The following is a 14,883-nucleotide window of genomic DNA, read 5'->3' on the forward strand; positions in this document are numbered from 1 at the left end:
AATTGGGTCGTCCACTAACAGTTAACAGTCTCTGTATTGAGTTTGTGCTTGAAATGTACTGTAATTCTACAAACTGTTAATAAATATTTCAATCAATCAATCAATCAAAACTCTAGCGTGATTGACTAAAAGCTGGATGGGGGGAATTAAAGCCTTCAGGGCCTACTAAAGGCTACAGCCTTAATTGGTTGTAGCCTTACCATTGCACATGACATGACGCAACATACAATCATTGAAACATGCAACCAAGTCTCTAAAAACAGTGAAAAAGGCATGTCCTCCTTCTTACAATAAACCACATAAAACAAGTTACCTTTCAACACTGACCCAGACATTACAAAATATAACAATATAAAAAATGCCAACATACCATTTAACATAATACTGTACTGTAGACTATCCCACCGATAACAATAACTGCCAACAGGATTCTAAGGAAATACAGAAAATAGATTAGCCTAAGCAGGCCAAACAAAACCTTGATAAAAACCCTACCCTTTAACGATTCCGGTAGTGTCCCAGGTCCCCCTCATAAACTGCAACACTTTCTGAACTCTGTAAAGGGAACAGAATATACCACTTGCAAGTCATTATAGTCGTTATATTGGCTAAATGAATTACAAAAGCATTTGGTTTACAAATTTCCTTGCCCGCCAGTAGGCTGAATGTGAATGACTTGCCTCCAAGTCTTTCCCCAAACACTCAAATGCAGGCTTTGGGCCAAGAACCAGAGCACCTGGCTGGTTCACAGCATCAAATTGCACCTTTCTAAACTAAATTTGCTGTATGGAACATAGCCTCAATTTCACCTTCTTAAAGGAGCTAGCATTCAGTGATTTGGGTGATTTGGAGAAAAAAAACGTCCGCCCTGGTAACAAGATGTGCACATGCGGGGACACGCAACAGGGCAATACAACGCTCCAACTGATATCTCAACTTCTCAAGGCAATTTATTTAGACAACATGAAAAACTGCAAAACAAAACAAACAAATATCCTTTTTAACACAATGAATTCTAAACATGAATGTCCTTGTTGTCAATCAATCAGTATCCACAATCCATCAATCAAAGTATCCACAATCATGAATGTCCATTGCCCATGCACAATGAAATGTCCACATTCACATAAACACAATGAAATGTGAAACGTGTCATTCACATGTTCAAACACAAATTACACAATCGATGACATGGCAATTTTCTCGCCCCCCTAGTGGCGAAAAACACAACTTCTGGGAACTCAGATTACAAACAAAATAACAACAGCTAGGTAACGTACCGTGTGCGCCTTCTGCCGATTATTTTAGGAGAGTCACGTTTTATTTTATAGTCTTTATTTAAAGGACACTCTTTTTTGACGTGGAAAGAGCTCCTTTCACCTCTGAAACTCTGTTTGTTCTGACTGAGTTTAGCTCACCCAGGTGCAATTGACTCAACACTAATCACATGAGTCTAATCACCTGGGCTTACAAGTTACAAGTTACAACAGGTCATAATTAACTGAGCAGTAGAAGGCACTACACCATACAAATACAATACCCCAAAACAAAAATACATGCACAATGTTCACATATTACACATTTTTTTAAAGGTAAGCAATAAAATAAAATATTACAAAATACCCATTGCTGGGACAGCTACACTTTATATGTTTCAAATATATAAAATCTGCATGACTGCATCAACACAAACTGAGCTTATTTGTTTGGTATTGAGTCATGAGTCAATTCTGTCATAGATTGTAGACATCTTAACATGCACAGGTTTTATAATAGGTATTCTACCACCAAAACCAACAGCTCCAGCTGTTAGAATTGGTGGAGACCGTTCCAGTTCCTTGTCATGCTTAAAATGTTTCATCTTTTACCTGCACAAATTCATACATACCTTGATGTTAAAAAGACAATGAGTTCTTGCTGCTGTATCGTCACATGTTTGGCTCCTCTGAATTTTAGACATTACTACAAAAAAATAAGCCAAGCAATAGTGTCTTAAACTTGTGTTAAGCGTGTTTGTTTCCAGACTCGACCATAAATGTATAGTAGGCCTACCTCTGAGTCATAAATGTAAAAGCAAGTATAGTACTGTACATGTGCATTCAAAATAAATATTTGACACTAGTCATTAGGGGAGAGATTAAAGTTATCTCTTTATACCACATGCATCTAAACAAAGAATACGGTTAATGTTATGTTTCATGAATTTATTTGGAATAATCTCTCTAATCAGTTTAGCTACAAACACAAATAAGCTAGCCTGGGCACCATTCCATTTCGGGTTCATGAACTGGTCGGGAGCGGATGATATCGCTACGTCATGTTGTAGTATTGTTTTGTAGTCACCAATCTTCCGGAATTAACTTCCTTTTCCCTCAAACCGATTTTTCTCAATAAAAGCTACAGGCTACGAGAGCTTTTAATGTTATTCTTCCGGTTTGAGGGAAAAGGAAGTTCCGTTTGATTGTTCCTGCCTGATGACTAGAAAACAATAAATAAGCAAAACCTACCTCTGATCAATTTCAGTTTGATGCAAAAAACATTCAAACAAAACAAAACACACATTTATACAACAGACTAATTTAATGCTCAAAATCAAACATCTCCGCCTCCTTCTCCTTCCAGAAAGCAAAGCTGCGATCAATGTATTGACAGATCTCATCATTGTTAAAAGAGGAGAAAGAGTCCGTACCGCTCCCACTGTCCTCCGGAGAAGCAGACTGAACTATGACCATGGGTACTTGTCTAGTATCAGGGGATAATGACGGAGATAACGATAGCGGGCACAGGGTTTCTCCGGCTCCACCTCTGTGGCACACCCTGGCCTTGCCGGAATTCCCAAAGAAGCACGCTTTGACTTCCTCAAAGCCATCGCTCCACTGCTGCTTTCCGGCCCGGATGTCTTGAATGACGGCCTTGTGGAAATCCCTGACGGTCTTCCAGGGGAAACTGCCCACGTGGTCAAAGACCTCGAAGCACAGGAGGTGCCTCATCTTCCTCTCCTCGGGTGACAGGTCCTGCTCCAGGATGCGGAAGTATCCCAGCATGAAGAGGTCAAGGGTCAAGGTGTCGTGGCTTGCCGCGACGCCGTCCTCACCCTCCGGCAGGAACTGCTCGGGGGAGTAGGTGGGCCGAGGGGGCGCGGCCAGTGAGTGGGTGGAGCAACGGACAGTGGGCGTGTCTCGCTGGCCCCATTTCACATTCCTCCAGGAGTGGAGCATCCTATCGACGGCGGTCCTTTGGCGGCAGAACTCAAACATGGAGGTGACTCTCTGCCGAGGCTGCGGTGACGTCGCTGTAACGACAACATCGGTTTTCCCCGATGGGGCCTCGTGTCCCTGTTTGAGCCTGGCTGCTCTCATTGTAATGGCATAGGCAGACTTCTTCCAGTGGCTGAGGAACAACACCACTATACGTTCTTTCCTCAAGCTGACGGTCTCCATCACGGGCCCAACCGGTTTAGGTTCACCGTGGTTGTTCAGTTTGCAGCCCGCATCCGTATGAGCAGTGTGGTTGTTTATTTCCGGTACTCCAACCACTATCCCAGTCTTCATTCCCTGGCCCCCGCTAGTGTCCTGTTTGTGAGAGTTGTTCACAAAACCGGCGAACGGATAAATGGCCCCAATCTGGCCTTCAAAGTTAGACCGGAGGTTTTTAACGGACACTCCAGACTGTTGAATCTCCCGCTGCACCCTCTCCCTCTGTGTCCTGCCGTAGCTGTTGCTCTCGAGCCGGTGGCTAAAGGCTGACGCCATCCCAATATGGGGTATCCTGCAGCCTGCCGCAGACGCCCCCGAGCCTAGCCCCTGGTCCTGCCACTTGACCTGGCCCGGCTGGTTGAGTCCTAAACCGCCCCTCACGCCCTGCAGCTCCCTCACCCCCTCCATCAACCCGTCCACCGTGCTCCTCTGCCCCGACGCGTCGCTGCTGCCGCCGCCGGTGAGATTGTTCAGCAGCAGCGACATGTTCCTGACGATCTCGGAGACGCGGCTGCACCATACCGGCAGGGGCAGCCGCTGTCCCTCGTCCGTGTCCGTCTGCCGCAAGATGTCCCTGTTGAGGGAGATGCTGACGATGGGATCGGGGAAGATGGCCCTCAGCTCTTCCGTCAGCCGGGTGAGCTCCAGCTCGTAGGCCTGGCAGCGCTTCTGGAGGGACACGTTCTCCATCTGTCGGTGGAGGTACGTCAGGTCGTCCTCGTTCAGCAGCTCTCCAAACGGCCCCAGGACAGCGTTGTGGACCTGCGAGTACTTCCAGCCGTCGTCCACCACCGGTATGTTGCTATTAGCCATGTCCTGGTGTGTGTGTGTGTGTGTGGGGGGGGGGGGGGGAGGTGGAGAGTAGTGAAGTTAGTAACTTAGTTAGTACCCACACATGATCCTTCTGAGGAACTCTTCTTTGGCAAGATTGTTGTCTTGGAAAATAATAATTGCTACTTAGTTAAAATCAACACTTGTAAGTGTATCTATCTTTGTTGTATGCCACACACTGAAAATAGAAAAAATACAAGCTCACAACAAATTGCAAATTTGTAGATCTGCTATTTTCCTGCGTATAAACGCTACTTTGTCATACAGCGGATATGTACAAATTAAGCGTTTATACAGACAATCTTCCAGAGTGAGATTCCACTACAATTTTACTCCACTACATTTATTTGAAAACTTAGTTAGTTACTTTGTAGATTTTGATTATTATTAAAAAACATGTATTTCGCACTTCAACCCTATATACATTTCGGCCATTTGAAAATAGCCGATCTACAAGCCCACAATCCGTCGCATTGTGACTGTGAGCTTGTATTGGCTATCTTCAAAAGATTATTATACATTTGAAAACTTGAAATGGGACATTTCTGCACAATGAGTACTTTCTACTTTAAGTATATTTTGATGTCAATACTTTGGTAGCCTACTTTTAGTCACCAGTCACGTACATTTTGAATTCTGGACATCTACTTGGTTCTATATTGCAGTATTGATACTTTTACTTGAGTAAAAAATTTGAGTAGTTTTTCCCACCACTGAGTAAACGTCACACACACACACACCAGTACCTGTCTCCTCTGCTCCTCTTCATCCTGTAGTCTGACCTGGAGTTGTCGTACCATCACCTGCCTCTTCCACTCGGCTATTGGCCGGCCGTTCTCATCGTGCGTGGGCACCAGCGAATCAATGTCAGCCATGATTATGTCCACGACGGGTACCTCGGCAAGCTTCTCCTCGTTCTCCAGTCTCTGGTGACGGCATGGAGAGAGAATACTGTCACTGCCTTAAGTTTCACCAAATGTAACCAAGCAATAAAAAAAGAAATACAAGGAACAAGGAACACTGACAAATCATACTCTGGGTAAATGCCCAGGTTGAAAACATTGAATATAAAAATGTCCCATACTGTTGGGCGGGCTGTTCATAAAACAATTCAGGTATGAAGCTACAGGCAAATTCACCCCAGGGCCACATTTGGCCTGCGGGCCGCACTTTGGTCACAGCTGGCCTATGAAAATAGTGCTGACAGAGCCACTATAATAACTGCTGCTGACGCAAAGATGCAAAGCTACACAGTGTATTTGTAGCCGTTAATTGTAGCTTTTTCGCTGGCTTCCATTGACAATGTATGGCCAGACAAATACTACATGCACTGTTGCGTCTGCCCGTGTGAATGCAACATAAAAGCAAAACTCGACCCTCATGGTGGGTTCACATGGGCAGACACAAAGACGCAAAGACGTGTTGATTTTGAGCAGCTATACATGCATCATTGCGTCTTTGCAACGTCATGCCGCTGGCGTCCATTGACAATGAATGGTAGACTGCATCTTTTACATCTGCCCGTGTGAACGCACCATAACATTTTGTTATGGTGTTTTGTTATGGATTCAAACCTGGTCTGCCAAATGGAAAACCAAACCAAGCATCTAGCACTCAGTCAAAGGGGAGTATTATATCCAGTATATGCTGTTGTAGCCAGCTATACCCAGCTACTGTAGCTCACCGACGGTCCAGTAAACACAGCAGCATGTCTCAGGGACTTCATTGACTTCATCTGAGTCAACAGGTTGTTGTGCTCCCTCTCTGGAGGCTTCAGGTGGCTGAATGACGTCACCACTGTAAACACACACATCAGCTGATAAGACTCACACGGGTAGGCCTGTCACAAATATTACATCATCGATCATCTCAATAATTGTTGAAAAAGGTTTCATACATTTTCAAAGAAATTCACAAATATTGTAGTATTTACATATTTTTTTAAACAAATGTTGAATGTAAAATGATTAAATATGGCCTATTTTGGCATAGTAGGCCTACATTATTTATTGTCAGTCATTTCTTTGTATATTTAAGTTATTTCAATTTGTCATATCCGTGCAATTTCTGTTTATTAAGCCTAACAGGCTTTTATTTATGTTCCAATGTTTAATGCCAAAATCAATAAAAAAATTCCTGAGAATGCAACAGGAACTTGTGCCTGTTGCATTCTCAGGAATGGGAATATAATGTTTTCAGCAAATAACAGAGTGAAAATTGCCCATAGCCTTAATAATACTCTCATGAGGACTGATAATGATGCATCTTTTTAAAAATATTGCCGGATGGTTAATACAAAGCATCATACTTGAATCTGTAGTGTATAATTGAAATCAACATTGAATTATTATATCCAATATATATTAATCGTACCCACTCAGTAATGTATACATTATCATGGCTCACCTGAGGAGGCCACCTGTACATGCTGAATGGAACCCACATTGTACCTCATAGAGGCAATGTTGGGGGCCATTAGTGAAGGCGCGGTCATGGGGGGAGGGGTGGTATCCCGAGGTAAGGGCTGCACTTCCTTCACTGGCTGCTGGTGGCATATATACACACACAGTACATACAACAGGACTAACGAAAAGTAGCTACGGTAACAAAATGATATGCATTTCATGTCTAATTTGTTAAAACACGGAGAGACATAAATCTTCATAGTGTCGTCATCACGGTGGAAATGCTAAGTCAGAACCTTTACTCATAATTCTTTGTTTAATTATTAGTGTAATTAGTTTAATGAAAGACAAATGTGAAACCTTGGCGTGTTTTCCTCTCTCTTAAAAAAAAAAAGTATCTATAGAGGATGAAAAAGTTTCCCAAAGGGTTATTCACTGTATTGATGGCTGGTCACCTTACTGTTCTCCATGCTGGTTGGTTGTGCTGGATCACTGCCTAATGTCTCCCACTTACTGGACAGTCAGCTCCTCTCTCTGCATGGACATCCTGAAAGCAACACACATGATACAATCACTGGTACACAACCTGTCGTGCCAATAGGGCTGAGCCCGATTGGCAGGGTTGTTTTTGCAGGTCGCATCTTGGCTGGGTGCTACACATGCATACAGTAATAAGGTACTGTAGACTAGAGTCAACAGCCTAAAAGAAGAGAAAGTTGAATGGTGAAAGCTCTGATGTCTATTTAGTGGTTTCTTCCGATTCATTGATTCATTCGTGTTTGAATCATTTAATAATTTCCTAATTTGCTCAATCACATATTCATGCTATATGCCTATTTTAAGAGAATGAAAGGAAATACAGGATTAGCAGGGAACCCAGAGAGAAATATGACACAGAATATCACCTGTGGCTCAATAAGAGGCCCCAAAGTAATCTTCTAAGAGTCTCCCGTGAAGACACATAAACATGCGTGTTCAATGTACAGTACAGAGCACCATGCTCACAGCATAGCCTATAAGGCAGATAGGATAGGAATAACAGGTGAAACAGGAGCTCGTTAGCGTACCCCCTGTGAGTTCAGGAGAAAGTGTATGGTGTGTTAGAGAGCACAGAGATGTGATATCCTGAGTCGGGTAACCATCCTGATTCACAGGATTTCTCGAGTAAGCCCATTGCCATTGTTGCAGTAAGCCTACAATAGGCATGATTGGTGCAATTATTACTAAGCCGTGCCACTCAAGTAGAAAATTGGGTTTCACCATTTTTGAGAACTGTAGCTATAGTTCTTAATCGAATAATGATTAGAATAGAAGATTGAAGTCTTAAAATGGTAGCTTATTTTATTTTTTACAAGCACGTGCACACGCATGCACGCACGCCAGTGTTGTTTTTGGCAGCACATTTCGATTTTAGTTTTAGTCATAGTCTCTTCAATAGCTTTAATTTAGTTTTAGTCACATTTTAGTCACCTGGAATGTTTTAGTGTTTAGTCTAGTTTTAGTTGACTAAATGTCATAAGATTTTAGTCGACTAAATCTGCAGTTGATTTAGTCGACTAAAATGTTCACACTTGCTGAAAATAGCCGACCTACGACCTTGTAGATCGGCTATTTCCAGCATGCAACCAAGTGTAAAATGACTTATACTGCTACTGGATCTCTTGTCCACTTGTACCTTCCTAACATTTTAGTCTAGTTTGCATTTGTTGACAATATTGTCAGTATATTTAGTCTTAGTTTTAGTCATCATAGCTTAGTTTTCATTTAGTTTTCCTCAGTGAAAAAAGGTAGTCGACAAACATTTTTTGTCATAGTTTTAGTCGACGAAAACAACACTGACGCACACATGCACGCACGCACACACGCACACGCACACGCACACGCGCACACACACACACACACACACACACACACACACACACACACACACACACACACACACACACACACACACACACACACACACACGCACACACACACACACTTAGGATAATCTAGTGTATTGACCCACTACAATTCAGGGTTGATTTAGCTTAACCTGTGGTAAAAGTCCTAGTTTGTCTCAGGCATGAATCATGAATGATGACTAATATAATTGTACACCATTATGTACGATAAACCTATTTCCCCCCCATTTGCCATATTCCAAATTGTACATTCATCCATTCCAGCCAATCCATTCTCATGAGAAATTAATACAATATCACTTACAATTCCAATCCCGAAGCTGCCAGATGTCAAATGTAAGTCTGGTGGAACGACGAGGAGATAGAAGAAGATCCCCCGTCGGTCCATACGTTTGCTTTTCGCCCCTTTGAGCAACAAATACAAGACGAAGGAAGAGCAACACATGGACCCAAACCTCAGATGGGGGTCCTTCTTAGTGTGCATAATTAACAAGAAGGATAGGGTGGCCACTGACCGGAAACATAGACCTACTGTAACATGGTATGGAATGGATGTACAGTACACTACAGTGTGTAAAGGGACCGGCCGTCACAGTCTGGTGGGTATTGGGAGTGCATACGGACACATGCATGGCCTTGTGAGTGTCAGTGTGACTTTTTTTTTGCATAGTATTACATATTTTAAAAAAAGGGCATGGTTGTCTGACTACTCTTGTAATGTCCTAGATACATATTTAAATATCATAGTGTGTGTGCGTGTCTGTGCGCGCGTGCGTGTTTCACCTTTATTTAACCTAAGGTTATACTCAAGAGAGACCTGATAGTTAGACCTGATGTCACTGATGGCTATCAGTGATACACAATAGTGTGGGGAAAGGATACAGATGTGCCATTCTAACGTCACACTTTCCTCATCTTTTCCTGAAGACTTTCTGAAAATGCATGTCTTCCCTGCATGTTTTATTCACTGATTAGCCTTGCTAACTCGCTACTGCTTTGCTACTGAAAAGTGTCCAGCGTGGGCGCCCGCTGGCCTAGCGGTCAAGGCGCATGCCACATATATATAGGCTGTGGCCTGACTGCGCGTCGCGGGTTCGAGACTTCGAGTCTCGTTCATGATCCTGCATGTCTCCCCCCGTCTCTCTCTCCCTTCCCTGTCTCTCTTCAAATATACTATCAATAAAGGCAGAAAAGCAAAAAAAAATATTTAAAAAAAAATAGAAAAGTGTCCGGAGGAACTCTATCTACACTTTGACTCCCAAACAAGACCTCTTTCCCTGCCAAACACGACTTTCCCGAGTTATGTTTTATTTGTTTTATTCGCCGATTTTGATTATTTTTAAGACATACAAGGTTTTCTTTCTGCTGACACTTTTTCTGATACGTCACACGTTTGGAACACGCGACCGCCGGGGAAAAAATGTACGCTATAGCTTTTCAGGGCTTCTGGGTAATCGAGTCTCAATGCAATCTTATGGACAATGGCGGCACGGACCGAGGCGCTATTTCTCTGTGTTGTTATTGATGGCTATCGAGGGATATTATACGACACTAGGAAAAGCGACCACGTTATTTTAAGGCAGACTTTCGTGAAATGGAGTTACCTTCATGATCGGGTGATTCTTCAAAGGTTAGTGAAAAACACGGCAGGGAAACGATGTTTGTTGTTATCAATTCCCTTGGGAGTCTTAAAATAACATATAACACCTTGGCAAATGCTCCCATTTCTCACCAACGTTCTGTTTGTGACAATGCACTGACATTGTACTGAACTGCCCAGCGGCAGGACAAGCTCTCAAACGGCACATCTGTAGGTCCGCCAAAGGAACCCATGGATGAAACAAATACTGAGAGGAAAAATGAGAACGAGAGACCGAGAGGGGGCAGCTAGGAAGGCAGACAGACATGCACAGACGCGCACTTAATGCACAGTAAAATATTCATAACGCCGCTCACATATAGCCGACCTTCTGTACAGTATCTCACCAGACAACACAATCACAAAGACACTCTAAAAGCCCTGACTTGTCTGCAGGCCAGGGACCTCCTCTGTGGCCCTCCTCACTCCATAAAGCACCTTTGTATTTGTAACAGTAACACTTTATGCCTCTCTTATAAGCGGATTAGTGTAACGGCTCCTGGGTTGAGTACATTGTGAGTGCTTTATCAATAATAGAGAGCTCACAACCACAGCAACCAATCACACACACACACACACACACACACACACACACGTATCACAATGTCCTGAAAGTGAAAGTACTGCACAAAGTGTTGTGCAACTGAGCTGTATTTGCACAGTGTTACGCAACTGAGGTGTAATTTCGTAGTGAGAGATTAATTAGTTTATCATCTGGCATGGAACTGCATGCTTGCTCTTTATACAGGCTAAAAAAAAATAGGTTATATAGAAAGGCTGGGTCAACATGTTTCATTTTGCATCGGGTGAAATGATGAGAGATGTGCAGCTGTTTATCTGTTCTGAACAGCGTTCCCTGTGAACTCAGCCAAACTTGAACTTTAAAACCACTACCACGCATTACCAAGAACCAGAGATTGTGTCATACAAAGGTCATAGGCTAAAATGGCCATAACAACCAAGCCATCAACTGCCAAAGTCAATGCAATAAACTAAAATGAACGGAAATGACCGAATGAATGAATAATGAATACAAATCCACATACGCAAAACAAAAAGAGTTCCAACATTTATTTTATTTATTTCACTTTTTTTTTCTCAACAACTTTTTATTACGTGTCCACAGACATAAGAAGACACCAGCAGAAACTCCAGAACACTCAAAGATAAACGTGAGCACTGAGATTAAGACGTCATCATCAGACTTCATGTTGTTGACCCGGTCCTTATCAAGCAGCTCAGAGAACAGGAGTGCTGACCCAAGTCCTTTTTGTCCGACTGTCTTGCTCCCGCATTTTGACATCAAAAGTGCAAAACTTGTACCCCGTGTTAGCACTATCGCTGCTTCTGAGAGGACACTTAACCAAGCACCGGGTCTGATTATATATTTTTCAATTCTTACTCATCATGGTATAAAGTGGAGGAGCGATAAAGAGAGTTAATATGATCTGTGTGTTGTGTGATAGGATCCAACACAGCAGTCTGGTTTTATATACATGACAAGAACCAAGAAGGTAATCCAGTTAGTCGATACAAGGGGTCATGGGTAGCGATAGTTTACAAGCAGCATTTAGGAGAGGAGGGGGGAGGCTGGCATCAATTAGCAAGCAGTAAGGCAAGGGACAGAGGCAAGGAGAGGAAGATAAAGGATCCACATGCTTAGATCCTGAACTATGCCACTTAAATAAGCAGCCAAATCCATGAAGTTAACAACGTATCATTTTATCTTTACAGGTTGTCTCAAGCAGCCTGCATGAAACTGCCTTAAAAGTGCCACTGATTTGCTTTCGTTTTGTTGTAGACAACGTAATCTAGACTTGAAATAATATTTATAGGATTAGATCTGATGCAATTTGATCCAGTGGTGGAGGACTGATTGATAAGAAGACAAGAACACAATTTCGATACAAAAACTGTCTTCTTCCGTCAAGCGGGGGCATGGCGAATTTAATTCCTTCTGTTTTTATCCATACATTCTTACCAATAAAAATCATAATAATTATGATTCATGCATGATTATTCATTTCATTCTACATTGGAAACCCACAAATCCATGTCCCACGTGATTTGATAAATAAAGCTTTCTACTATACTTCTCCACTGTTCCAGCAGGCAACATAAATATCTATTGGCATTCTAAGAAAAACTAAAACGGACATAAATACAAAAGGACAAAACAAATCTCTATGTCCAAAAGATGACCCAAAACATCATTCAGAATGTACAGTAAAAGGATTTAGGCCTTCCTTGAAAATCACACTCAATATTTATACTTATGTGCTGCCAAGAAAAAGTGATCCACAAGGTGGTGCAATTGTGAACTAAAATATACAGCACTACAATTCAAGATGGTTTGAATTAGTCTGTTTATCTCATCCTGTAACATCATGTGAGTCAGATCTTGCTAGAATTCTCTGAGTATTAAGTGGTGTTGCTCAACAGGTTGGCTGGCCTGAGGCATACAGAGTATACTGTACTTAATACGCTTTGTCCTTCAGTTAAGTGAGACAACGCGGCAAGACGAAGACCAAATGGCTGGCAGACCATGTGGTTCAGACTCAAAATGGAGCGTTGCAAGACAATATAGAGTGCTGACAAGATTATACACCGACACAACAGCATCATTTAAATCACACGATGGATTTGAATGGTCTCGGGGTCATTCTAAGCTTTGACAGGTTGCACGGTTATCAATTGAAATGACCTGTGGATTTGTGATGGCGATGTCCATGTAGCAAACAAACATTTGGGGTCACCTTGGTATATAGCGTGGTACCAGAGACACATGAAAGCAACTAGGAACTAATCCCTGGATGTACAATGTGTAATAACATCAAGATAATCATATACTGTATTGGTTTTTCTAATACAAGCACCAGGCTGTATAATATTTAGATACAGTACAAAAGCTCAGCACTTTTTTTTCCTTAAATGCAACATTTACAGTAAACGACTTTGAAGATATGCGCTGTGCTGTATGCATTGTTACAGGCTACCGTTACTGCATGTTCTATTATGATGTTATATTCAGTCACTGCCATAGATCAACAATAGAAAAAGATCCAGAATATCTAACAGACAGCAGATGAAGGCCTGCTCAGAATACACCGTTAATGTCAAGCAGTGGTGTACTAAAGTAACTAAACTTACTGTACTTTTACTCCACTACATTTATTTGAGAATTTTAGTTACTTGTTACTTTGGGAATTTTAAGTTTGATTAGAAAACATACATTAACCACTTCAACCCTACATTTCAGCCATTTGAAAATAGCCGATCTACAAGCTCACAATGCACATTGTGAGCTTGTAGATTTTCAAAAGATTTTGTACACACTTTGTACTGAAATATGCGTACCTTTACTTTTAGTACTTTAATTACGGTACATCTTGATACCAGTACTTTTGTTACTTTCACTCCAGTAAATTCTGAATTCTGAACTCTTAACTTGTAACGGAGTATGTCTATATTGCAGCCAGTATTGATACTTTTGCGTGAGTAAAACATTTGAGTACTTGTTCCACCACTGATGTTAAGCTAATCAATGAAACAGAATGATAATGAGGTGCAGGAGGGGACGAGACACTATGAGAGAGAAAGAACAAGGGCTAAACAATGGGAGGCACTACCTGGTGCATGAATAATGCACTTGTACACACAAACATAATATCCAAACTGTTCTGAACTTTTGGTAACATCAGGGCTCACACACAGCAAAGTCCTCATGGTTAATTTAACATTTTACAAATTCAATTATGCAACCAAATAAACTGTGTCGGTCCTTTGGTCCACATACCGAATGTCACAATAAAATATCAAGATCTCAGCTACTTCGCTGCTTCCCGTTTCATGTACCTCTAGACTGTCTATAATAGTCTTATTTAAAATATAGAACAGATTTTTAAGGGTGAGCATAACTTTGTAAGAAAATCTGTCAATAAAAAATGGTAAAAGAAAATAAGAAAAAAGAAATTAAAAAAAAGAAACCAAAAACAACTATGGGAACATGGTGGAAAGGCTTTGTAACGTTTCAGACAAGATGCTTTGGTTAAAACAACAGAGCTTAATGACACGAAACATTAACTCAAGATTTTAAAGTGCAATGCAAAAAATAGCGGTCCGTTGTCTCAACATGAACAAAATACAGTACAGGAAATGTTAATTAAGAGCAATAAATAAAAACTGTACACTAAATTATTACACAACCGCACAACAACAACAACAACAAGCCAAGGGCGCTTTCACGGGCAGTGGGCAAATTTGCATTTGTTTACTCATGTAAAAAAAATTGACTAAAAGAAAAGAAAATATGCACATTGCAATTGGAAAAACGTCCCCTTTAGTGGAATCAAATCCCTTCCCTTACTGGCCATTGCCTGTAGCAATAACCTGTTCCTCTGTATGCTTATGTGAAGCCTCGGTTACTAAAATAGTGGCGTGCGGTACTACTTTACGGGACGATAGAGCACCCGGCCATTCCATACTGAGGTAATGTAAATGCTGCTTACAGTAAGAAGAATGAGCGGCTGGCCTGTAAGAAGTGCCATTGTTCCTGCACTCAACATACACACCTACACAGGGAAACACCTCTGGCATGACAAAGACCACAAAACAGATAGTACTGT

The 14,883-nt window shown here is 41.7% G+C and overlaps 1 protein-coding gene across 1 annotated transcript; it reads right to left on the bottom strand.

Moving 5' to 3' along the window:
* Positions 1-2,579: 2,579 nt before the first annotated feature.
* Positions 2,580-6,783, bottom strand: LOC308326222 (espin-like protein; the record flags this gene model as incomplete). Its single annotated transcript, XM_080779030.1, has 4 exons — positions 2,580-4,292; positions 5,054-5,233; positions 5,992-6,104; positions 6,714-6,783. The coding sequence occupies 4 exons, from the start codon at positions 6,781-6,783 to the stop codon at positions 2,580-2,582; spliced, it is 2,076 nt and encodes a 691-aa protein (XP_080635156.1).
* Positions 6,784-14,883: the final 8,100 nt, after the last annotated feature.

The sequence above is a fragment of the Protomyctophum bolini genome (genome assembly GCF_963924005.1).
Source record: "Protomyctophum bolini genome assembly, chromosome: 12".
Taxonomy (NCBI): domain Eukaryota; kingdom Metazoa; phylum Chordata; class Actinopteri; order Myctophiformes; family Myctophidae; genus Protomyctophum; species Protomyctophum bolini.